This window comes from Arvicanthis niloticus, chromosome 15, assembly GCF_011762505.2.
Source record: "Arvicanthis niloticus isolate mArvNil1 chromosome 15, mArvNil1.pat.X, whole genome shotgun sequence".
Taxonomy (NCBI): domain Eukaryota; kingdom Metazoa; phylum Chordata; class Mammalia; order Rodentia; family Muridae; genus Arvicanthis; species Arvicanthis niloticus.
The window spans coordinates 43,633,036-43,660,533 of NC_047672.1; the positions used below are offsets into that span (position 1 = coordinate 43,633,036).

Sequence of the window (27,498 nt, forward strand, 5' to 3'; positions counted from 1 at the left end):
TGAGTCATAAAAAATTCTATCAGTTTCTTATAAAAAATTGAAAGTGCCTTTATTGTTAAAAAGCAATAAAAGGCAGATTTTTTTCAAGAACATTTGCATAGCCTTTGGCCCAGTTCAACAGTAGCCTAGGTTGAGGTAATCATCCTTATAAGAGCCTCCGTCAGTCTTTCCTAGAACATTGTATTTGCTCTGCGGAGTAAAGCAATTCTTGCTTCCCTTTTTACGTCAGAACTCTCCAGCTTTTTCAGGTAACAATTTTATGCTGTCTCAAACAGGTTACAACTAGACCAACGCTAGCTATTAGAATTAACCAACCCGAAATACAGAATAGGAAAGATGGATTTCATCATGTGAGGGAAGGAGGGGTAAAATACCAATGTCAAATAAAACAAAACAAAAGCAAAAAAGAAACAAAAACCTGTCAGCTACAGGAACGACCTTCTAAGAGCTGATTTTGAAGCCTGAGAAAACTGGAAAAGTTGATAACCTGGTAAGCCCTGTCATGACTGTGTTTACAGGAATAGTGTGAGGAAACACTCAACTTGTTAATGTGAAAAACAACTCTTATCAACTCAACGATTCCCCAAGATCTTTAAGGATGTTTCTGGAAAGAAAATGCAATTCCTTTTCTGGATTTACCTTGAAAAGCATAACAAAAACAGGTGACCAATAATATTTGGAAAATAAATACTCTTTTGCTCTTTCTATTTACATGGCAAAGGACTTAACATTTCAGCATTTCCACTGTTGTTCCAATCACACACCTGTGGCTCCTTTGCCATTGTCTACAGCTCTTCCAGCAGCTGAATATGAAATAGCCCAAATTCACACCATTGCAAAGAGCACTCTTTGTTTCCTTTTCCCTGTGAAATACTCAAATATCCTATGTCTTTAAATTGGTAGTATCCCTCATGGTGCATTCGCCCCCAGAAATCTAAAACATTTCCTTGATTGTAGTTGGTAGAATGGGGAAGTCAACGAAAGAAAAATGTTACATGTACAGCAACGGTCATGTTTCTTTTACCCAAAATTATCTCAGAAATTACGTATCAGTCTGTGCTGTACTTTTTTGGGGGGAGTGTGTGGATGTTAGAGGTAATCTTTACTGATCTGCAAAAGGTTATCTGAGGTGAAAGAAGACAAGACACATACAGGTCCTAAGTAAAGATTCCATCTTAGGGGGTGGCCTTTGTTACAGGGACTAACTTAGCCTCTTTTAAGCAATTTACATGAGTAACACTAAGGAAAATTTCCTTTGTCATTACGCCTCAGGCTCAGAATACATGTAGAAATTGTCCAAATGTGGCTGTCACCCACTCTTGTAAGTCATACCACTTGAAGTGCAGTGTCATACAAGATGACCCTTTCCTCTCAGAACTATATATTTTAGTATTCCCATTTATGGTTTCAATTAGCCTCCAGCATCTTCATCACTGTTTTAATTAAATTAAGGGTATAAAACAACTAGGAACTAGTATAGGAGAATCATTAGTAAGAGATAACTATCCATGTACTACAAAAGAACAAGTGAATCAACACTAAAACCATAAGCCAGGGACAAGTGTGGTGGCACATGCCTTTAAGTTCTAGGTCTACACACTGAGATCTATGCTAGCCAAGGGTACATAGTGAAACCCAGTCTCAAAAAACAAAGGAAAATATTTACTCACCAAAATGATTTTATGCCACTGATGTATAAACCATAGTAAAACTCAGGACTTACACTTGAGTTTTAGAAAGTTCAGATGAGTTGAAAATCCACCTGAGTGGTCAGTTTTAAATGTTAAATATAAAATTGGACGAGTATTATAATTATGTCAACTTACTCTCTCAAGTTTTCAATTATTTTTTCCATTGCTGATTCCCAACAATAGGCCTTAACAGAATAGATATTATCAATAATTTCTGATGTGATCACGAGTCTTTCATTGATCTTTGCAGCTCTGTTATCTCTGTAAACCAATCAATTGATCAAACAATCAATAACAGAAACAAGTCAAATTACCTACTAATAACTTCAAAATGTTAAGAAAGTCCATATTTTTTATTACATAGATAAATATGTTGTTATTAAATAGCTGGGAACAAACAAAATTCTAGCTGGGTGGTGCACTTTTAATTCCAGCATTCAGGAGGCAGAGGCAGGCAGATCTCTGAGTTCTAGATTGGCTTGATCTATAGAGTGAGATCCAGGACAGCAAGGGCTACAGAGAGAAACCCTGTCTTAGAAAAACAGGAAGAAAAAAAAAATAAAGGTAATTGTACCATCTAGCACATGCCTCCTGAGTGTCAGACACCCACCATTAGATGAACTTTGGACAATATCTTTAATCCAATTCTTTACAAAGTCTCTAAGAGGTAATCAATTCCATTTTGTGAGGCAAAAGAAAGTATATACAAACTCATACAAAAAAAAACCTGTTTGTGTCCCCAAATTTTCAACTTTTGTTATGCTTTTGTTATAGGGAGAATTATTTACACAAGTAAAATAATCCCTTCTAAGTAATATGACATGGTTTTATCGTCACAGCATAGAGAAGCCCAATTCAAATTCCTTCAAGCTTTGACAAAATTCACTACCTGTACTTCACCATCATCTTCCCTAAGATAGCTTGAAAAATAACCAGGACTATCAGTAAACCAAGGCCACAGAAGGCTGAGAATTGTAACAAGTCCCAGAGAAGCCCCATCAGAAGAGCCACTTGTAAAGGTGCAATCCATATAAAATGTGCCAAGGCAAGTCCCTGAAAAATAAAAGCATAGAGAAAATCAAGTGGCATAATACACTCCACCTTAAAAAACCCATGCAAAGAAACACACATGGAAGAAAATGAGCACTGAAGAGTATTCCAATTAAGAAATTCACAGTTCTGAGCATACTACAATTTATGTATTGGGCTTAACTGATGCATAGTTACTGCAATATGTTTTTATTCAGCAGAATTGGGATTGTATATCTTTGAAATTGTGCCCAAGTTTTATTAATTCCATTTTAAAATAAAGCTAGTGTCCTCACATGGAACACATGAGAATAAGGGACTCTCTTAAGACGTTTACTAAATACACACGCACACACACACACACACACACACAAACACATATACACAGTATCTGGTACTCAAGTCAACAGTAACTTATTTAACATTTTCTCTCTTAAATACTGGAAATTCAAAGATAAATAAAACACAATATCTGTCCTCAAGGACCTTGAATTTACTTGTGACATAAGACAGCACAGAACAAGAACTGCTCAGAGTATCATATTTAGCCAAAGTACATAACAATTTAAAAGTATTATACTAAAAGGAAGCAAGCTAAGTCTGATAAGGATTAAGTTTTGAAAAACATCATTAAGAGCAAGCTGAGGTATGTTTGAGTTGGGCAATTTTACCTGACCTCAGAACGGCGCTCTGCCACACAACTAAGCTTTCCCAGTTTCCAGAAATAGCCAAAGTAGGAATGGGTGGGACTTTAACATTGTTATCTGATACAGGATAAATCTTTCTTTAGAACTGTTTGATTTCTAATAAAATGCATAAAACATTAAATACATGGGTACATACTTCATCAAATTTGTTCAGGTTGTTGGAAAGAAGACTAACAAGTTGTCCAATACTTATTTTATCAAGAACACGGCTTGACAACTTTAAAGTCTAAAAGAAAAAAAAAGGGAAGTTAGGTAATAACAAATGTAAAATGTATTCATAAATAATGCTTTAGTGAGATGTGACTACATGCATCTTAACCAGAGGGATTAACTTTGTTTCATATTTGTTAGTTTTATACTTTCTCAGCTTTATATTTAACTTAAAAACAATTATTATATTGAAATACTTACATTTGAATATTTCTGTCATATAGAAACTTTTTGTCTTTAAGGAATGATATTGTATTTTCATTTGCAAAATATAAGGTTGAGTATCTTTTTCGTTGTTGTTTTAAGTGTTTTTGTTTGAGTTTTGGGGATTTATTTTACTTTTCTTTAACAAAAACAAATATTACACTGAGTCAGGTAAGCCAGACCCAAATGGACAAATGCTACCAATTCTTCCTTATATGAGGATCTCAGCTGTTCATTTTTAGAATATTAAGTATAACAATATGTTGACAAAAGTAAGAAAGATAGAGAGAGACATTAGAGAGAGAGAGGGGAGGATAGTATTACACACTAGACATAAAAATGGAGGCCAGACAAATGCATGGAACGGGGTGAGAAGACAGTAGACAGCAAGACGAGTAGCAAGTAGTAGTAATTCATATATAATTCATATATCTAAAACTAACAATATATTAAAAAAGCCATCTTGAAAACTACTATTTTATGAGCTTACTTAAAAAAATACCATCTTATGATGTTATAAACACTTTCATGTCAGACATGGTTCACAGGACAGGTTAGGGGTATCCAGTGGCCCAAGTGAAGTGTGAGAGTTTACAAAGCAGTAGGTTGAACAGTTAGTCATCTTCCCTCTGATGCATTCTCTCTATTGAGAGGTTTCAGAAATGGCATTACCTACTTCATAAACTAGCTTTCACAGAATGGAGTTCCACTTGGGACTATGGAGTGGGAATAGAATTTGCAATAATACAATCTAATCACCATACAAGAAATACGGTGGCAGAATCTCGTTGATTTAGAATCTGTTTCTGTCAAAGATAATACAAGGAAACATATGCCATGCCATGTGGTAATGAAATTGTTCCCAAGTTGCATGTGTTCCCAAATTGCAATTATCAAGATGATTTAATATAGAGATTTGTAAACATTAGTAATAGTGTTTATCTTGTCTATAATATATATCATGCCTTGAGAAATTAGTTAGTAGTTGAACATGTATAAAAATTATATATATTTAAGTTCAAAATTTACTGTTTGAGTATCACTATTGTACAGTTCTAAGAAATATGTATATATAATCTTTTAAAAGTTTAACTATAGGTATTCTTTTAGATGATATTCCTTTCAGATACTATGAATAATCAAACAAAAGTCTCAGTGCTGGGTAGGAGATACTTCCTTGAGTTATTGACCAGGGAGTTCTCAGAGGTACCCCCAAACAACACAGGCTTTTCCCAGTGCTCTTGGTTGCCTACCAGAACTTGATGATAAGAGCCTGCTGTTAAAGGTATTGTATGCTATGGTCACAGGACATCCTCCCTAGTGTTTCAGAGTACCAGAGGCATATGCAAGTTGCTGGGGGAAAGAGCATCATCAGCCTTACCCAGCTGTGACTCTTGTAAGCTATATAATTCGCATATCTTTGTAAAGTATGTCCTCTAGTGTAGCAGTAGTAAGATTCTTATGGAGGTTACTAGCTGTTTTCTGATTGCATATATGGCCTGTTCCACAAATGGGAACTTATATTTGGTTCTGTACTTCTGGTTAAAAGTCTCTGACTGGGGTAGTCTTTGACCACCAAGGGTATCCAAGTTAACTGTTACTCTGCTAAACAGTCATGTTGTCAAGCTATCTTCTCACTACTTATGTTTATACCATAGATTAGAGCTTACATCCAGCTGTTATCAGAAGAGTTTCTTACTACAGTGCGTCTTGGTCACTTCAGAAAACTAACCAGTGGCAAATAAGTAGTAGTAGAATATTTGGTGAGAAATGAGAGCCCTATATCAGTCCACCATGATTCAGAGAACATGACAGAAAAGAAGGCATAAAGAAATTAAGAGAAAGATATATGGTGGACAGCCATCTTCACTACACGACATATAAGATGCAATCATGAACCAATTAGAGTTGAGGTTATCTGTACATGGTAAAATATTTTAGTATGGGTGGGCAGGCTCATGTTGTTAGGAAGGAGTTGTCATATCTGCTCTCATGTCTGTAATCCATATAAGTTGTGCTTGTTCAACTAAATAACCTTCCACCTATGTTCTCATTAAACTCAATGGGCCACACACAAAAAGACATGAAAGTAGGAGGGTACTTGCTACAACAAGTTCCAGAGGGGGAGGACAGAGAATCAGAGAGAAACTGAAGATAAAGATAAGTAAATTAATTATGTAACTATTTAAAGATGTCAAACAATACAAAATATTTATAAATTTAGAAATAAAGGATGAAACCTAAGGCAGTGAATTCTCGTCTTAATTTTTTTCATATACAGTCCACTAATTCTTTAAAACAAAACTACATAAATTCAACAAAATTTTGTTATGAATAACTGAATCAATATTTTTATGTTAACAAAACAAACTCTTCAAACATAAAGAAAAAACATGGAAGATCATTAATTAAAAACATATTTACTTACCTATATATTAATGTTTTAACATTATCAGATAAATTATGATCATGAAAGATAGTAATTCTTTGCCTGTGAAATTTAATAACTTATTTTCTGTTAGATGGCTTTGGCAGCAAAGCACCCACTTATTATTTGTTTCAGCTCATCACATATTTGTTGAGTACTTATTAGATATAAACCATTGTGTTGTATACATCAGGAATTAATTAATAATTATTAAAATACAATTCTTGCCTAGGAGTAACCTATAATATATATGATAAATCAGTTAAGGAAGGCAGAATGTAAAGTGGGCTCATACTTTGGATTAAAAAATATGAAAGATTTTATAGAGGTAGAACTAATGTAAAAATACATTTTAGAGATGCAAAGATAAAAAAGGAATGAATATAGTTAATCACAAAATATTATTAGAGCATTAAAAAGAGATGGGGGGGTCTCACTGAGCTAGATTCCATGTGTTTAGAAGGAATTTCAGTGTCAGGTAAAGTCATGCACAGGCTAAAGCATGGAGCTTTATGCATAGCACATAGTTAATGTTCATTCAGTTATTTTGGTAATCTTCAAATTAATCAGCAAAGTTCAGTTTGTGTTTATATTCATTATTTTGAGTATAATGTGTTTGGTTTAAGAATTTTTAAGAAAGTGAATTTCTCTACTATAAAATTGTAAATATTGTTGGAAGGATCCTATATGTCCTTGCCATGAACCTGAAGCAGGATGGATATGTGAAAGGATATCAGACACAGGAAGAGCAAAGACAAAGTGCAATTAGGGACCAACTAGAGCACCATGAAGATGCAATCCTTCTCTTTGGTGATGAGTTAAATGTGATCTGTGAGATAAACTAAATGATACTAAATGATCAGCAATCACAAGTAGTTGATGTTGAGATACATGTAACAGCTGTAAATTCTTCATTAATATCTCTAAAATTATTTCGCGTATGTATTACTAGATTTGTGCTAATTTTTACATGAGGAGTTGATTACAAATTAACAATTATCCTTATGTTACTTCATATCCTCTTTGCCTCGATATTGTGTTTCCATACTTTTGTTATACCTAGTTACTTTGAAACCACTTTCCAAGACTGTGACTTATCTGTTTTGAAGTTTTGAAGTACCTTTTAATCAATGCTCTTTCCTTATAGGTTTTAAGTTCCTTAAAAGAAAGATAATAGCACCTATAGTAGAAAGTTATGGGTAGATAAAACTAGATCACATTTAAATAATTCATTAGTGCAATATACATATGCTCAGTTATCGTTATAATAAGTATTTTAACAAATGTTTATTAAAATAAATTCAAATTTCTTTGATAGCAAGTTTTGAGGATTCTACATTCCAAATAATCTCTAAAATTTTTGTTGATTATTCAACATGTTTTCCTGGAACTTATGAATTGATGATTTTGTAGCATAAGAGATTCAGTTAAACTCTGACTTCTTTTTGTTCTCCTCTGCCTCCATAAAAGCATTTTTTAAGCAATAAAGTATGGCTATCAAGATTTTATAACACAATTGACCTTGAGTATGTACCATAGTGGTATCATGGATTACTTTTTAGAGGTTAATTTCAGACCCATGGCCCTTTATAAGCCAAATATACATAATTTGTTACTGAAGAAAGAAAATAGCAAAGAGTAAGGTAATATCTAAATGCCACCAATATATCTTTCTTTGATCACTTGGTAGAGCAATGAAGTCACATAATGAATTGGTGAAAGCATATGCCATTGATATGACTTTGAATTTTGTCAAAATTTTAGACAATATTTAGGTTGTTCATTTGACTCTATTTAAATAATTCCTAGACCATCTAGGCTCTTGTCTAGCTAATGAGTGCAGAAAAGCAAAGTAAGTTCATATCATCTCAATGTATGTGCTATTTCAAAAATGTCATAAAGTTTCAGAACTCATTGGATGACAAAAAATCAAACTCAAAGTAAGACAGTTAGATGAGTGTCACCGCTGTGACACTGTGACCATCTGTTCAGCTGGCTAAAGTGGGAATATATTGCTTGGATTATCATTAACACTGATACATTATTGTTAGTAAAAATAGATAATCATAAAATGGTATTTTATAAAGGGGTACTTGATGAAGTGGTACATTAATTAGTTTTGTAATATTTGTCATTTTAACTAAAAAAAAGTGGATTCAAAAAATTGATAGTGATTTAGCTTACTGCTACAGCACTTATCTAATATGTGTGATGCCCTGGGAATTAAAAAGTAAAACCCACAAAACTACTTAAATCCTTCCCCTAAAATATGACATCTACAATATAGGTAATTTACAGAAGGTATTTAATAATTGTCTACTGAATCAAGTTACATTAGCAAGAATAGATAACTCAGAATAATACTTATACCTGCCATTTATTTCACAGGCACGTGAAACTGGAGTAAGTATTCACACTTATTCTTGTAAAAGCTCACATTCAGGGCACTGAAGACATGCCCCATAGAATACCTGAGACTGTGCAGGGCAGCAAACCCAGCAAAGAACTTGCCTGGCACATTAGAAGTTCTGAATTTAATCTCCAGCACTGAAATAATAAAACAAGACCAATCAAATAACATCTTCCAAAAAGTATTACCTTCTTATAAATCAAACTAAACATAGCTATTCTCATCTGCATTCCAATGCGATGAAGGCCAAAAATAGCTGGGTGCAGCAGCAGCGTCCTGACAATGAAGAGAAGGCATAAGCCTATGCCTAGGTAAATGGCAATGGAACGTTCCTCCTTGTTTTCTGGATCATAGGATGCTATGATTCTTCCTAACAAGACGGGCTGGACAGCCTTGGTAACTTCCTGCAGAAGGGGAAAGTAGAGATTAAATTTCATTTCTGGTTCTTAAAATAGCTTCACAATTTAATTATAAAAACTTTATCTTTACAGAGAATTTAAAATAACTTTACAGAGGTCAGACAATCTGTGAAACTGCTGATGGTGTCTTTATGAATACTCTGAAATAAGACTTGGTTATTAGTTTACAGCAAAAGTCATTTAGAGACAAGTTTGTGTGAGGTGTTCACTAAAACCTGCACGAATAGTGACAATATTATAAAGGGGTACTTCATGAAGTGGTACATAAATTAGTAGCAACTACACATCACCAAACCATTGCTAAAATATGTCCCAGATGATTTCACAAGAACACTCAGTCTGTGTAGGAACTATTTTCACTATGAAGGAATGGAGGCCAAAGAAAGCAGGACACTAAGAAATTTCAAAATGAACTTCTCAAGTATTTTGAGCCATAGCATTATGTACAGAGGGAACAGCTTCTTAAAATTACTGCCATTAAGCGGAGCTGGAGTCAGGAGGGAAGAAAATGCCAGCACCATTGATTGGTATTTAAAGCCAGCCACTTGGGTACTGTTGCTTCCTGTTGCCAGTGTAGAGCTAGGGATGGGCTTCAGTAAAGGTGTGCACTAGAGCACTCTAATTGGGCCAGTTTCCAACAAACCCGTAAACTTTTCAATAGCCCGAAGCTGATTACCAACCAAGTTATTCAACCAAATCATCCCTTCTAAATGTACATGGACAGATTTGGACCCGGAAACCTAAATCTCATCCAACTAGATAAACTGCCTTTAAATTAGAAAAAAAAAAAAAAAAAACCTCCCAATTTTTGTTTTATAATAACTTAGTAAAATAGAAACTTGGAGCCAAATCTTGCAAGAAGATTAAGACAGATGTGATGCTAATTGAAAGGGTTACTTCAAATGTGTATCTCTGAGGCTGGCTGACCCACCCCAGTGCTGCTCAGCAATCCTAGCTCTTACCTTTAATTTGCTTTTCACTGATGGCTTTTCCAAATCTCAAGTGCCAATACTACCTGGCCCAGCAGTTTCAAAAGATAACTGTGCTTTCAACATCACCTTCATCCTCACAGGGAATAATTGTCATTGATCATTGGCTTTGTGTAGCTGCACATTCTATACTGTACATACAGTACTTCATTTTATAGTAGTATAATTCAAAGCTCAAAATATAAGATTCAAACCTTTGAAAAAGCTTCCAAGATAATCACAAAGCTGAGATATAATTATTTTCTTTTATGTGCCATGTTTTAAATGGATTTGAATTATGCCAAATGAAAAGGCAGGTATCAAAAAGAATTTCTAACCTCTTACCAGGTTACAATACACCAATTATTTGTGATATTTAATAAATAAAACTTGATTTTTAAAATGTATATAAAATATTTCTTAGCATATATCATCTTACATATGCATCATATTTTATTACATAGCTAAACATCTTTAACCTATTTAGATGTTGAATTACATTAGAGACTAAGCAGGCATATCCAGGGAGATATTGCCTTGATGTGATTGTTAAATGTCATATAAAGATCCTCATAATGTGCTTTTGTTATAAATCTAAAAGCATGTTTTTACATTTATCCCTACACATATCATATAATTACCTCATTTGTTCTAAATATTATCTAACATGCCTTCTTACAAATATATCATATCAGTTTGTCTATTCCTGCACTGAGACAAATGTGCTGTTTCTATTTTTAAGCTGTTATAATCTTGGTTGTTTTGTAAGGTGAGAGAGATACAGTTAGAAACTATATTAAATAGCATATTGTACTATGTATATAAGTTTATTTCTAAGAAATCATTCTTGATTGTGAAAGATTTCAAAGACTATCCTGAGTACAAATAAATATTTTAAAAATGTCCTTTTAATAAGGAGGTTTTTTCAAGTTATAAGTTATAAGCTTATATGTTTTTCTTCTGTTGACTAGCTGAACGAAACTCTCTGCAAATGTTAGATCTCCATTACAGTTTTCAATAACCTACTTTCTTTACCATAATAGACTTATTTGCTTAATTATTTGATTACAACTTAATGCAGTAATTATAGCTTGCATTACCTTGAATGGCATGTTTATTTTACATATTACTACTAATGAGTTAGATCTCCTCTTGCCTCAACTAACAGGTCATACTCATCTTTTGAATAATACAAGTCATTTCACAAGGACACTGACAGTATTACTCTGGAGGAGCATACATTCACACAGTAAGATTCAGTTTGTTTCTTCACTGGAAACCTTCAATGAAAAGACAGTATCTAGATAACAACATAAACCTCACTAGCACACAGTGCTGTCCTTACTCAAGGATAAAACCAGCACTTTTAGACTCTCTCCTTCTATCATTTCCCCTAATCTCTCTTATATATCATGTTCTCTAATATTTACAATGGAACCATTCATAGATGCACATGACATTCCTTAACAATGGTAACTGATACCTAGCTTAATCTATAAAACACAGTCCTTTTCAAAAATCAGCTCTGGTACATGTGAGCTACATGTCCTCTGCTGCTTAGACTATTTTCAGAAATAAAAAAAGTTCCCTCATTTTCACCACATAGAAATAGTACTCCAAACAGAATTGTACCCAATAGTTTTCTATTTCTAAAATGTAAAATTATTTTAAATAAGATAATATTCAATTAAATATTTTAATCATTTTATCAGGCATAAATCAAAACAGAATTTTCTTAATTGTTTTCCTTAGAAAATAAAAGAAGCTTAAAACTAATGTTTAAGACAATAAGAACACTAAATTCAGAATCATAAAACTCAAATACACTAAAAGCAAAAAGGAGAAAGGGGCATGGGATAGGGGTTTTCTAGGTAGGGGAAATGCGGAAAGGGGATGGCATCTGAAATGTAAATAAAATATCCAATAAAAAATAAATTAAAAAAAAAGAAAACTCAAATACACTTTTACATTTATTTATTTATTTATTTATTTATTCATTTGTAATTTTATTTAATCTTTTTTTTTTACACTCCAGATTTTAATTCCCTCCCGGTCCAACCTCTGACTGTTCCCCATCCCATACCTCTTTCCCACTCTCCTGTTTCCACGAGGATGTGCCCACCTCCAACCCCCACCCCACCAGACATCCCAACTCCCTAATAAATAAATAAATGAATAAATAAATTTTACATTTATAAGAATTTTATGCATGAACACACACGCATACACACACACATACACACACACACAATTATTTCTACCAGTCTCTCCCTCACTTCCAACTCCATCTATGTCCCATCTGATTCCCTCACTAGTTCATGACCTCTTCCTTATTATTCTTATTCTGGTATATTTTCTCTGTGTCACCTAAGTCACTTCTATTGTTTGGACAGTTCTCCTTATTGGCAAACTCTGGTAATCTAGAAGAATCTCCCCTATATTTAATATCACAAAGGGAAGGATTTAGAAATTTAGGAGGCAGTTTACGTTAATGGAAACAGCATCATAGAAACTGGAAAATCACACCCTCATAGAAGCACAAGGAGGGGGGATGGGATAAGGGGTACCTGGGTAGTGGGGGGAATGGGATAAGGGGAAAAAATTTGAAATGTAAATATTACAACCAATTTTAAAAAGGGAAAAAAAGAAAAGTTGTTAGAACCAACATCTTTTAAAAAATGTCAGCCCTCTAGGAAAAAAATGTTTTTGATACTAACACTTGTTCTGAGAATTGTATATTGCAGAATACACACAGCCTTGGTGTATCTACTCATTAAGCATACTGAGCAGACCTGCCCAAACCTCCAATGTCTGGAATGCCATCTGGATGCAGTGAACACACAGCATCAGAGGCTTATCAATTTACTCTTCCCCCCACCCCTCTTCTAATATTTCAACGCCCATAATCAGCTTGAAGAAGTTAAAGAAGAGTCAGCGCCCCTATTCCCTGGGCTTGGGGACTAAGGTGGTTAATATTGGTCTGTCTTTCTAGGGAAAAGTAGTGCTTTTGTTGGAACAGGAAGGATTAGCTAGGACTCATTGCATAGCCATAACCTATTGGTAGAAATCTGTATAATTAATATCAAGATGAAGGTATAATTTCTTAAATGGTACAAAATTTACTTTGATTTCAAATGTAAGGTTTTCATTGGTATGAGCTTCTTATTGATATAAAAGTGAGATGAATATTGATACTCTCATGGGCATTGTGCCTGTATAACACATTTAGGAATACAAGGCTTAGACCCAGTCCTTCTTTAATTTTTTTTTAATTGATTTGGGACGGTTAGCCTATGAGTTAAGGGACTATAGCAAATTCAGGGCTTTGAGTTTATTGTTAGGAGGTTTCCCATACTTTATTTAGAAATAGCTGAGAGGAGTTAACAGACAACAGTCCAGGTTACCTTACATGGATAGTTGGTTTTCAAAACGTCAGAAGTCCATAGAATTGACGTTACAAATATTTCTATATTAATGTTCATTTTGATTAGAGACCTGTCTGCTCCTGACAGCTTCCTGTATGGATTCTAAGAAGAAATTGAGCATCCTTGGAGTTACTCCAGTTGTGCGGTGACAGCCACTAGGCAAGAATTGCCTCTTTCCATCTACAGGCCAATTACTGTCCAGAAAAGGACACACTTGCAGAATAGTCGACTGATTATATCTGCCTAGACGGAGTAATCAGCCCTTAATAATTCTGCATCAGTAGGTCTGTCAGATGATTCTGGGCCAGAAGGCTGAAGATTTGATGCTCCAACATTCGGTAGTATAGGGGCTTTCCAGGTGTTCATCGGTCTCTATAAATTGGCTAAGTTTTAGAAGCTATGCTTAGTGCTTCCCATAATTTCAGTTAACTCAGTCATTCTGGATTCCTGACAGGGTTGAAGACCTATAGTCTCATAGCCAATCCTGGCTATTTACTTTGATAGAAAAGGTCTGAGTGGATGGTTTTCAGCTGACATTCATTCTAAAGCCAAGAAAAAAGCCAGGTTCAAAACTAAGTGTTTAAGTTAGGAGAGATGTCAGAGGTTCTGGTTAGTCAACAAAATGATGGACTGGGTATTAGGACTATCATGTACCTCACTGGTACAATTAGGAATAATTATGCTCTAATTGCATTTTGAGAGAAAAGTTTTATTCTAACAGGAAGGGTGAAGCTAGGTGATGAGAGAGAGAAAGAGAGAGAAGGGGAGGGGGCATAGAGGCAGATGTTCATGTGTCTCCACCAGTCAAAGATAGTTTATATATCTAGGTTGGGTACTGGGTTACACTTCTGATTGAACATTACCAAACTTATAAAGCCTTTGATTAACATTTTTAAAAAAATGTATAAAAGCAAAAAGGAAAAGAGGACATGGGACAGGGGTTTTCTAGGGAGGGGTAATGGGGAAAGGAGATGGCATCTGAAATGTAAATAAAATATAAAAAATATAAAAAACAAAACAAAACAAAAAAAATTGAAATAAAAGAAGAAAAAAACATTATCCCTGGAAGCATGTCCTGAGTCTTGGAGTATGATGCAAAAGCTCAGTAATACCTAAGGTAATTTTACTAATCCATTTCTTTCCATGCTCATAGATTTTTTTTCTGCTAAGAGAGATACAGAACTCAACATTGTGAGTTCAAAGGACCATCTGGGGCCAGGAATTCTGACACATGACCATAATCCTACCTAGGAAGGCTGCAAAAAGGAGGATTATGAATTGTAGGCCATACACTTCCTTCCAACCAAATATCCATGTGTCATCTGTGTTAAGTAATCATGTAAAAACCAGCTAAAGGACTTGTACTCATGGTGGGAATAATTCCAGTCTCAGAGCAGCCTACCAGGGGATGTTTGAATGTACTTCCAGAACAAAGCTCTAAGTCACTGTAGATGCATACATAACCTTGAATCACTTCCATTGTACTTGGCAAATAATCAGATGTTTTTAGAGATGACAGGTTGTCTGTGTTGAGAGGACACTCAGACAAAGAGAAAAGTTCAGACAAAAACGGAAGGGTAGACTTAGGCTTGCTGCTAAATAATATGGACTTTATCTTTTTATGAAAGAAAGAAAGAAAGAAAGAAAGAAAGAAAGAAAGAAAGAAAGAAAGAAAGAAAGAAAGAAAGCAAGCAAGCAAGCACAATGTGGGCCTGGAGATTTAGCTCAGGGGTGCTTGCTTAGCGAGCATGTGAGGTTTAAGAGTTTCTTGTTATGTCTTGTGCTGCCACTAAGTAATAGTATCACCTTCACTTGTTGTAAGCACATTTTATATATATTTACATTTAGAATATTAGGGCTGGTGATACTGAGAAATCAACTAACAGAATACCAATATATTACTGAACAAGCTGTGAATATCACAGTAACCATGAAATAAATAATCTGATAAACAATATCTGTATCTGATTAAAGTTCCTACAAAGCTGAATCAAAACAATGCTGGTTAACCTAAGAAAGATTTTCCTCCAGAATCAGAAATCAAGAATAGTTAATTAACACAAGTGCTGGAGGCAGGAAAACAAAAGAATACTGGCTACTATAACCACTTAACATTTTTCTGAAATGTCTAGCTAAGATAATTTAATAAGAAAAATGATTGCTACAAATTATATAAAAAGTAAAAAAGCACCTGTATTAATATGGAATGTGATCGATTCCAAAAACTATTAGGTACATTTTAAAAACTAACTGAACTAAAAAACTGTAAATTTTCAAACATTATGTTTCGCCTAATCTATTTTATAAGATTAATGGAATCACATGAAAATTTCAAGTATATTTTTAAAACAAATAAATTTGTACCAAGATAGAGACTATCTATTTACATTGTCACAAGAGTTATGACATATACAATACTTTCCTAGTAAGTATATTTAAGTAATATTTATTATTACATAAATAAATGGTCCTTCTGGTAAGCTCCTGAGCACTGAGCAGATCTTGAACTTCAGTTCTGCACCCAATCCCACAAAACTCAGAGGAGGTGGGACTCACAGGAGCTCTAACATGCTCAGGAACACAGGATCATAGGATCTCAGGAAACTGGTCACACCAGGATTTCTGGCTCCCAGAGGCAGCCTGACTTCTAGGAGCTCTTACACCCAGGATCTCAGGATCACAGGATCAAAGACACACCTGGACTCCAAGGTGTTCTGACACAACCAAAATAACAGGAAAGACAGGCACAAGTCAGAGTCAGTGAGTGCAGGTAGCACTATAGATAACCAGATGGTAAAAGGCAAGCACAAGAATATAAGCATCAGCAACCCAGGGTACTTGGCATTATTAGAACCTAGTTCTCCCACCATAGCAAGTCCTAAATACCCCATCACATTGGAAAAGGAAGATTCAGACTTAAAATAACTTCTCATGATGATGATAGAGGACTTTAAGAAAGACATAAATAACAATCTCAAAGAAATTGAGGAGAACACAGGTAAACAGGTAGAAGCCGTTAAAGAGAAAACACAAAAACACTTTAAAGAATTGCAAGAAAACACAACCAAACAGGTGAAGGTATTAAACAAAACCATCCAGGACCTAAAAATGGAAGTAGAAACAATTAAGAAATCACAAAAGGATACTACTCTGGAGATAGAAAACCTACGAAAGAGATCCAGAGTCATAGATGCAAGCATCACTAACAGAATACAAGAAATAGAAGAGAGAATCTCAGGTGCATACCATAGAAAATATTGACACAACAGTCAAAGAAAATGCAAAGTGCAAAAAGCTCCTAACCCAAAACATCCAGGAAATCCAGGACACAATGAGAAAACCAAACCTAAGGATAATAGGTATAGAAGAGAGTGAAGATTCCCAACTTAAAGGGCCAGTAAATATCTTCAACAAAGTGATACAAGAAAACTTCTCTTAACCTAAAGAAAGAGATGCCCATAAACATACAAGAAGCCTACAAAACTCTAAATAGAATAGAAAATAGAAAAGAAATACTTACCGTCACATAATAATCAAAATACCAAATGCATGAAACAAAGAAAAAATACTAAAAGCAGTAGGGAAAAAGGTCAAGTAACATATAAAGGCAGACCTATCAGAATTACACCAGACTTCTCATCAGAAGCCAGAAGGTCCTGGACAGATGTCATACAGACCTTATATGAACACAAATGCCAGCCCAGGCTACTATACCCAGCAAAATTCTAAATTACCGTAGATGGAGAAACCAAGATATTCCATGATAAAACCAAATTTACACAATATCTTTTCACAAATCCAGCATTACAAAGGGTAATAGAAGAGAAACTTGAATATAAGGAGGGAAATTATACCCTAAAAAGAGCAAGAAAGTAATCTTCCAACAAATCCAAAAGAAGGTAGACACACAAATATAATTCCACCATTAGTGGAATTATAAAATAAATAGGAATTATAAAATAAATATAAAAATAATAGGAAGCAAAAAATCACCTTTCCTTAATATCTCTTAACATCAATGGACTCAATTCCCCCATAAAAAGACACAGACTAACTGACTGGATATGTAATCAGGACCTAGGATTTTGCAGCATACAGGAAAAGTACCTCAGCAACAAAGACAGACATTATCTTAGAGTAAAAGACTGGAAAACAATTTTTCAAACAAATGGTCCTAAGAAACAAGCTGGAGTAAGTATTCTAATATCGAATAAAATTGACTTTCAACGTAAAGCTATCAAAAAAGGTAAGGAAGGACACATCATACTCCTCAGAGGAAAAGTCAACCAAGATGAACTCTCAATTCTGAACATCTATGCTCCAAACACAAGGGCACCCACTTTCATAAAAGAAACCTTACTAAAGCTCAAAGCACACATTGCATCTCACACAATAATAGTGAGGGATTTCAACACCCCACTCTCAGCAATGGAGAGATCATGGAACAGAAACTAAACAGACACAGTGAAACTAAGAGAAGTTATGAACCAAATGGATTTAGCAGGTATCTATAGAACATTTCATCCCAAAACAAAAGAATATACCTTCTTCTCAGCACCTTATGGTACCTTCTACAAAACTGACCATATAATTGGTCACAGAACAGGTCTCAACAGATACAAGAAAATTGAAATAATCCCATGCATCCTATCAGATCACCATGGTCTAAGGCTGGTATATAATAATGACAAAAACAATGGAAACTGAACAAGCCTCTCCTCAATGATAACTTGGTCAGGGAAGTAATAAAGAAAGAAATTAAAGACTTTTTAGAATTCAATAGAAATGAAGACATCATATGGGACACAATGAAAGCAGTGCTAAAAGGAAAAGTCATAGCTCTAAGCACCTACAAAAAAGAAACTGGAGAGAGCATACAATAGCAGCTTGACAACACACTTGAAAGAAAAAAAAAAGAAGTAAACTCACAAAAGAGAAGTTGACAGCAGAAAATAATAAAACTCAGTGCTGAAATCAACCAAGTGCGATGGTGGCACACGCCTTTAATCCCAGCACTTGGGAGGCAGAGGCAGGCAGATTTCTGAGTTCAAGGCCAGCCTAGTCTACAGAGTACATACAGAGTGAGTTCCAGGACAGCCAGGGCTACACAGAGAAACCCAGTCTCGAAAAACAAAAACAAAAACAAACAAACAAACAAACAAAAACCAAACAGAAAAAAAGAAAAAAAGAAAAGAAATCAACCAAGTTAAAAAAAAAAAAACAAACAGAAAAAAAGAAAAAAAGAAAAGAAATCAACCAAGTTAAAAAAAAAAAAAGAAGAAGAAGAACTATAGAATGAATCAGTAAAACCAGGAGCTGGTTCTTTGAGAAAATCAACAAGATAGATAAACCCTTAGCCAGATTAATCAGAGGACAGAGATAATATCCAAATTAATAAAATCAGAACTAAAAAGGGAGACATAACAACAGAAACCGAGAAAATTAAAAAAAAAAAAAATCAGATTCTACTACAAAAGCTTATACTCAACAAAATTGAAAAATCTGGATGAAATGGACAATTCTCTAGACAGTTACCAGTTACCAAAGTTAAATCAGGAGCAGATAAACTATCTAAACAGTCCCATAATCCTGAAAGAAATAGAAGAAATCATTAACAGTCTCCCAACCAAAAAAAAAAAAGGCTGGGACGGGATGCTTTTAGTACAGAGTTCTATCAGACCTTCAAAGACCTAATACCAATTGTCCTTAAACTATTCCACGAAATAGAAACAGAAGGAACACTACCCAATTCATTCTATGAAGCCACAATTACACTCATACCTAAAGCACACAAAGACACAACAAAAAAAGAAAACTTCAGACCAATCTCTCTTATGAATATCAATGCAAAAATACTCAATAAAATTCTCACAAACTGAATGCAAGAACACATCAAAACAATCATCCATAATGATCAAGTAGGCTTTATCCCAGGAATGCAGGGATGGATCAACATTTGGAAATCCATCAACATAATCCACGATATAAACAAACTCAAAAAAAAAAAAAAACACATGATCATCTCACTAGATGCTGAGAAAGCATTTGACAAAATTCAACATCCCTTCATTGTAAAAGTCTTGGAACAATCATTAATCCAAGACCTAAACATAATAAAAGCAATATACGCCGGGCAGTGGTGGTGCACGCCTTTAATCCCAGCACTTGGGAGGCAGAGACAGGTGGATTTCTGAGTTCGAGGCCAGCCTGATCTACAGAGTGAGTTCCAGGACAGCCAGGTTTACACAGAGAAACCCTGTCTCGAAAAACAAACAAACAAACAAAAAAACAACAACAAAAAAGTATGAAGTAAAAGCAATATACAGCAAACCAGTAGCAAACATAAAACTAAATGGGAGAAACTTGAAGCAATCGCACTAAGATCAGGGACTAGACAAGGCTGCCCACTCTCACCCTACCTATTCAATATAGGAATTCGTAGCCAGAGCAATTAGACAAAAAAATGGAAGTCAAATGGATACAAATAGGAAAGGAAGAAGTCAAAATTTCACTATTTGCAGATGATATGATAGTATACTTAAGTGACCCCAAAACGTTCACCAGAGAACTCCTAAACCTGATAAACAACTTCAGCAAAGTGGCTGGATATAAAATCAACTCAAATCAGTAGCCTTCCTCTACTCAAGGGATAAACAGGCTGAGAAAGAAATTTGGGAAATAACACCCTTCACAATAGTTATAAATAATATAAAATATCTTGGAGTGAATCTAACCAAGAAAGTGAAAGATATGTATGACAAGAAATTCAAGTCTCTGAAGAAAGAAATAGAAGAAGATCACAGAAGTTGAAAAGATCTCCCATGCTCGTAGATTGGCAGGATAATTTAGTAAAAATGGCTATCTTGCCAAAAGCAATCTACAGATTCAATGCAATCCCCATCAAAATTCCAACTCAATTCTTCATAGAGATAAAAAGAGCAATTTGCAAATTCATTTGGTATAACAAAAACCCAGGATAGCAAAAACTATTCTCAACAATAAAAGTACTTCTGGGGGAATCACCATCCCTGACCTCAAACTGTACTACAGGGCAATAGTAATAAAAACTGCATGGTATTGGTACAGAGACAGGCAGGAAGATCAATGGAATAGAATTGAATAGCCATAAATGAACCCCCATACCTATGGTCACTTGTCAAATGACCATAAAATGTTGAAAAGACAGCAATTTCAACAAATGGTGCTGGTTCAACTGGAGGTCAGCATGTAGAAGAATGCAAATTGAACCATTCTTATCTCCTTGTATAAAGCTCAATTCCAACTGCATCAAGAAACTCCACATAAAACCAGATTCACTGAAACTAACAGAAGAGAAACTCGGGGAAAGCCTTGAACATATGGGCACAGAGGAAAAGTTTGTAAACAGAACACCAATGGCTTATGCTCTAAGATCAAGAATTGACAAGTGGGACCTCATAAAACTGCAAAGCTTCTGTAAAGCAAAGGACACTGCCAATAGGACAAAGCGGCAACCAACAGATTGGGAAAATATCTTTACCAATCCTACATCTGATAAAAAGCTAATATCCAAAATACATAAAGAACTCAAGAAATTAGAATCCAAACAACCAAATAACCCTATTAAAAATTGGGTACAGAGCTAAACAAAGAATTCTCAAGTGAGAAAACTCCAATTGCTGAGAAGTACCTAAAGAAATGTTCAACATCCTTAGTCATCAGGGAAATGCAAATCAAAACAACCCTGAGATTCTACCTCACACCAGGCAGAATGGCTAAGATCAGATAGTCAGGTGATAGCAGATGCTGGTGAGGATTGGGAGAAAGAGGAACACTCCTCCATTGTTGGTGTGATTGTAAGCTGGTACAACCACTATGGAAAGCAGTCTGGCAATTCCTCAGAAAATTGAACATAGGACCTGAGGACCCAGCTATACCACTCCTGGGCATATACCCAAAACATGCTCCAACATATAACAGGGACACATGCTCCACTATGTTCATGGCAGCCTTATTTATAATAGCCATAAGCTGGAAAGAACCAAGATGTTCTTCAACAGATGAATGGATACAAAAATTGTGGTTCATTTACACAATGAAGTACTACTCAGCTATTAAAAGCAATGAATTCATGAAATTCTTAGGCAAATGGATGGAACTAAAAACTATCATCTTGAGTGAGGTAACACAATCACAAAAGAACACACATGGTATGCACTCACTGATAAGTGGATATCAGCACAAAAGCTCATAATACCTACGATTCAACTCACAGACCACAAGAAGCTCAAGAAGAAGGAAGACCAAAGAATGGGTGCTTCAGTCTTCGGAGGAGTAACAAAATACTCACCGGAGCAAGTATGGAGACAAAGTATAGAGCAGAGACTGGAGGAGGGACTGTCTGGCTGTAGTGCACATGTTCCTAAACCACTTTTGCTTGCCTATATCCCAGATCGACAAGCTCCCTTGCCTCAAGTTTTTAGACCTTTGGGGACAGAGAATCAAAAAGAGAAATTATAATGACTCTTGTATTTTTCTTAAAGCTGACCAATTATTCGGTCTAGTAAGCAATCCAATATTGGAAATAATAGTCTTCATTTGGAAGTCAGGATCTAGACATTTTCAGAGACATATTTGTATGTTAGCTGCAGTTCTCTAGGATGTTATGATAGCAAGAGATAAAGTTGGGACAGAATCTGGATTTCAAACAAGTATTAGCGCATGTGTTAAGGCTCTTATAATTGTCAAGCTAAAATTGGTTTAGTCTCTTCTACAGTATTTATTGTAAGTTTCATTGACTGTATACTTTCTAATTGTGTTAGTGTGTTGAAACCTGGCATGTCTGTTACAGGGGTCTATCAACCAGTTTTTATCTTACTGCCCTGAGTATTAGAAAGCCTTGATTCTCTGAAAAATGCTTGAAAGTGCTGGAAGAAATGAGTTAGGCTTTATGCAGAAGCAAGAGGGTAGTGGGCTTGACTACTGCTGGTATAACAGCTTTAAATTGCATTAATTGATAGCACCACTGTTTCTGCAATTGTTTTGACACAAGAAGTTAAGACAGCTACTTTTGTTAACCATCTAGCAAAAAATATTACTAATGTGTTGAGTATACAAGAGGATTTATATAGGTGTTTGGAACTACTGATTGATGTTCTATATCCTATTCAAATTATCAGAAGGAGGTTCAAGGTTTAAGAGTTATGAGCCATCTCAAGTGTCATGAAAAATACCATTGGAGTGGTGTTACTTCTAAAATCTACAATGATAGTCATTATAATTAGAAAAAAAATTTTAAGACACCTGTAGGGTATTTGGCATAATTCTAACTGGATGTTTTAACTTTGCATAGTGAGATTATGGATTTAAAGAAAGCTGCTCTGTTGAGCTTTGATACTGCAGATAACGCTGGTAAAATTATCCATGGCTTGGGGTCAATATTTCCATTTTGGTCAAACCTCAGGAATGGCATATACAACTTGATCAAGCTAGCCCCTTTTGTCCCAGAAATACTTTTATTCCTGCCCATTGTGTTAAAGCTTGTCTCTAACTACATCAACAGTTTGGCAGCCAAAGTACATGACTTGAAACTGAAAATGGACCCCCAGACAGAGTTATTGATTTAACAGGCTGTCAAGCCATGGATGGGTAAGATTCTGCACAAAGCCTTACCAACCTAAGTCATAAGTGCATTGCTTTTGATAATGCATATTCCATGATGGGGAAGGAAGGAATTCTTCTCAGAACAACCTAAGACAGGCTCAGTCTGGTTTATGCAATAAAAAGGGAGAGATGTGGAGAGGTTTGGGGGCTGCCTGGCAGGAATCTGACATTGGCCACAGACAAGGAAATGGGCTTCTTGGAAGGAATCTGACATAGGACAAGGACAAGAAAATGGGCTTCTTGGAAGGAATCTGACATAAGACAAGGACAAGGAAATGGACTACAGGCAAGATTCTGACATTAGGCTAGAACAAAGAAGTAACTTCAGACAGAAATCTAAATCCTAGCTTAAAACAAAGAAGTAATTACAGGCAGGAATCTAAAACTTAAGCTAGAACAAAGTAGTAGGCTTCAGGCATGAAAATGACTTTGGGCTAGGACAGGTAATAGGCTGAGGTATTTTGGTCATACTGATAAGTCCTCAGAAATAGTGATTACAGGAGTGATCATGGGACTGTTTATTGTCCTGCATGTTCTTTGACTATCTGGGTTTATTGTCTGGCTTGTTCCTTGACAATTGGCATCTTTTGTATTGCTAGTTCCTCAACTTAGAACTGACCTTAATATTTGCATGTAATTTAAACAGTATAAAAGCAAAAAAAAGGAGAAGGGATGGGATAGGGGATTATTGGGGTGGGGGAGATGGGGAAAGGGGATAACATCTGAAATATAAATAAATAAAATATCAAATTTAAAAAGTTAAAATACAAAAAAATCAAATGAAATTTTTCTGAATTTTATTTAGAAATTAAAACTATTTGAAGTATAAAAACAATATGAAAATTTAAGGTACTGGATATTAAACCATACAAGTATACATGTCACAGGACAAAGAAAGTATACTGATTTATCAGGGAATCCCAGTGAAAAGTCCAAATATATATAATAATTTAGCTTATAATGCATGGCACTTAATTCAGTGGAGAATGTAAGTTCTATGTGGCATAGATATTTAAGTGTAAAACGACAGAATGAAGCACAAACAGGGGCTAGAGAAATGGCTCCATAGTTGAGAGGATATTCTTTTTCTAGAGGACTTGAGTTTGGAGTTTGGTTCCCAGTACCCAAATAAAGTAGCTTACACCTGTCTGTAATTCAAGACCTAGGGAACACAATGACCTCATTTGGCCTCTGTGGTACATGCACACATCTAATAAAAATATAAACATGCAGATGCACATATATACCCATAAAAAAGAAAATGTTTAAACAATAAAATTAAAATAAAACCAAAGATATCTGTACCTTGAAGAATATTTGAGTTTTATATACCTTTGAAACAGAAGCATAAAACAAAATAAATAGATTACACAAATAGGTAGCAATTAAAATTATAATAGCTAAAAAATAAAAACATGTCCCTATGTGGTGGCCCATGCCTTTATTCCAATACTCAGGGGCCAGAAGCTGTTAGTTCTCTGTGAGTTCCAAATGGCATGGGCTACATAGTAAATTCCAGACAAGCTAGGACAACCGAGGTTATATAATAGGACACTATCTAAAAAAAAAAAAAGTTAAAAATTACTAGAATAATGTTACGATGCCCATAAAGTATTTTCTCACAGGGAAACTATTCTAATATGAAACAGAGAAATATAACAAAATAGAAATAGAATAAAAGAACAATTCACACACACACACGCACACATGCACACACATGCACACACATGCACACACATGCACACACATGCACACACATGCACACACATACATACATACATACAAATTTGAATGCATGATGACTATAAAAAGCATTTTAAACTTATTAAGAACCAAAAATAATGCTGGTAATAATAATGTATTCTTTTCACCTAGAAATATATATATCATTTCAAAGATGATGATAATATTAACTGGTGATAAAGACTCACTTTCCACTGTAGTACTAGAAAAGTTATGTGTTTTCTAGCTATAATTGCATACCTCAAGTCTAGAAGTCATAGAAAGATTTAGTTTTTATCTAATTGGATGTATATTGAAGGACTACTTTCACAAGCCATAAAATTGAAATAATTTAAAATAACTTGGAACTTATTCCATAAATTACAGTAAGAATAGAGGATTTACTAATCAGGTGGGAACATCTAATGGCATAGAAAGATATTCACAATACAGTAAGAGAATAGTTGAACACTATGTAAAAGAATGCTCTCTCTCCCTTTCATTAAGCAAATATTCCCATAGAAAATGGAGAAAAAAGTATCAAATTATCTGGAGTTAGATACTGTAAATATGAGCAAAAATTCTTTCCTTTTCAAAAAGAATGCTATGAACTTCAGTGTTCTGATTACAGGATCTAGGGACCTTTTCTACAGGAAGCATGTGGGTTAAGTGATAGGGATAGGGGCTCTACAAGGAGAAAAGAACACTTGAGCTGCAGTAAGCTTGTAGAAAGTTCAGATGTGAGTGAAGCTGAATCCAGAGAAGCAGTCAGCTATGGGTGTTCCCAGGGATGGGACAGAGATGAGAAGTGAATTTTAGATAGCAGGTCTCTAGAAGGTTTGCTGAGAGCATTCATACTGAAGGGATGTATGCAGATAAAGCGCCCTAAGCAGAGCCCATGCATGAGCAGAATTACCCCACTCTTGCTTTAGAAGCAGGAAGCTTGGATTCAAAAGTTTGTCCTTGTCTATATAATATAAGGGGCATATCCTCCTTTATAACAGTCTGAGGAATATAAGAACTGTAGCATTGTAAGAACTAGGTTTTCTTTATGTCATTTAGCTTTCTGGGACTTAAAAAAAAAAAAAAAAGGTCCTGATTTAAGCTGAACTAATATACCTACATGTAGTGATGGAAACATGGAATCAAAAATATACCTGTGAATTCTATAGTAACAAGTTCTCTTTGATGCTAATATTCTGTCAGTGATGTGCTTACAGACACTTAGCTCCCCTTAGATTATCCTTAATTGATCTCCTTCTTAGGTTTTCAATAGCCTGTTGCTCTTCTGTGCTGTAAGTGTTGAATAGTAAAGACCATGTTATGTCTGGCTGCTGAGTAAGATAAAGAAAAAACATGCCCATAGTTAATGGGGATGTATCATAAATAATATGACTTTAAAATTGTGTCACTGTTGTAGAAATATGGTCCCTTATGATGGCATTTCCTTTATCTTAACCTTTCACTGCTGAAGGCAATTTTTATAGTGCTTTTTCCTATCAGCACTGAAACCAACTAATTGTTATGCCACAATTATCATGATATAGGGACCAAGAATATGAATACATTCTGAATGTATGTCCCTCTACATTTACCTATACGAGTATTATATCTGTTATGTTTATTTAATAGGATGAAGAAAATGTCCAGAAAGAACATACAACAGTAAAGCAATGGCATCAGTTACTCAACACAGTAGAAGTTTATTAAAATGGCTATACTTTCTCCCATTTTCACTGTGACTTGGAAGAGAGTTAAGATAACAAAGGCTTGTCAGAGCAGTAGAGACAAGGATGCTGAGAAAGCTCTGTTACCAGAGATAAATCCACAGAGAGAAGGAGGACGGTCTACTAAAGTGACTATAGTTAGCAATGGTATCTCAAAACAGCCAGGAGAGAATTTTTCTTTTCTCACCACAAAGAAATGGTAAATGATTGAGTGATCTGTATATTAATTACCCTCATTTGATCATGAAAGATATATATATATATATATATATATATATTATAATGATAATTTATATATGTCAAATAAATCTTTTAAAATAAATCTTAAATAGAAATAGAAAATAGATCTTGGAAATTGTACTTACCTAAATAAATAGGATCTAGATTTTGAATAGCTTTACAACATTGAACGGTGTGGTCTCAGTGATACTTTATATAGGGGGGAGGTAGAAGGATGAAAGACTTTCTTCAACATCACTACACTGTGTCCTGCTCAGCTCATTTTCTCCTAGTGCCTTCTCACTTTGCACATTCACCAATTCACTCCATCAGGACCTTCCCTTACCAATATTTGGTTGGCTATCAGCAGAAATTAGATCTTTGGCTCCAAATGCTATGATGGGTCCACAGATATATTCTGGCACTCGGGTTATCTCAGAAGCACTTCTAATGACTCATCCATAGATAACTAATTCACTGTGAATGGCTTTGAGATTTTTCAGCTATTTTTAATCTTGAAAAGTCTTAAGATGCCGGCCCCAGAACACTGGTTCATTCCGGTCTGGGCCAGAGCTCTGAGCAGATCTTGGGTGGCAGCTCTGCCCCAAATCTCCAAGAACCCAGAGGAAGCAGGGATCCCAGGTGCTCTAACTTGGGCAGTATCCTGTCTGAGCTTGAGCACTGAGCAGATTTTGGG

The 27,498-nt window shown here is 35.0% G+C and overlaps 1 protein-coding gene across 1 annotated transcript in view; it reads right to left on the bottom strand.

Annotated features, from left to right (window-relative positions):
• Nucleotides 1-27,498, bottom strand: part of Cftr (CF transmembrane conductance regulator) — a 162,027-nt gene that overhangs the window by 93,480 nt on the left and 41,049 nt on the right. Inside the window, exons 4-7 of the mRNA XM_034519328.2 lie at nt 8,868-9,083; nt 3,564-3,653; nt 2,581-2,744; nt 1,827-1,952 (exon numbers count right to left, since the gene is read on the bottom strand). Coding sequence (XP_034375219.1) covers nt 1,827-1,952; nt 2,581-2,744; nt 3,564-3,653; nt 8,868-9,083 — 596 coding nt within the window. The remainder of the gene's footprint in view (nt 1-1,826; nt 1,953-2,580; nt 2,745-3,563; nt 3,654-8,867; nt 9,084-27,498) is intronic.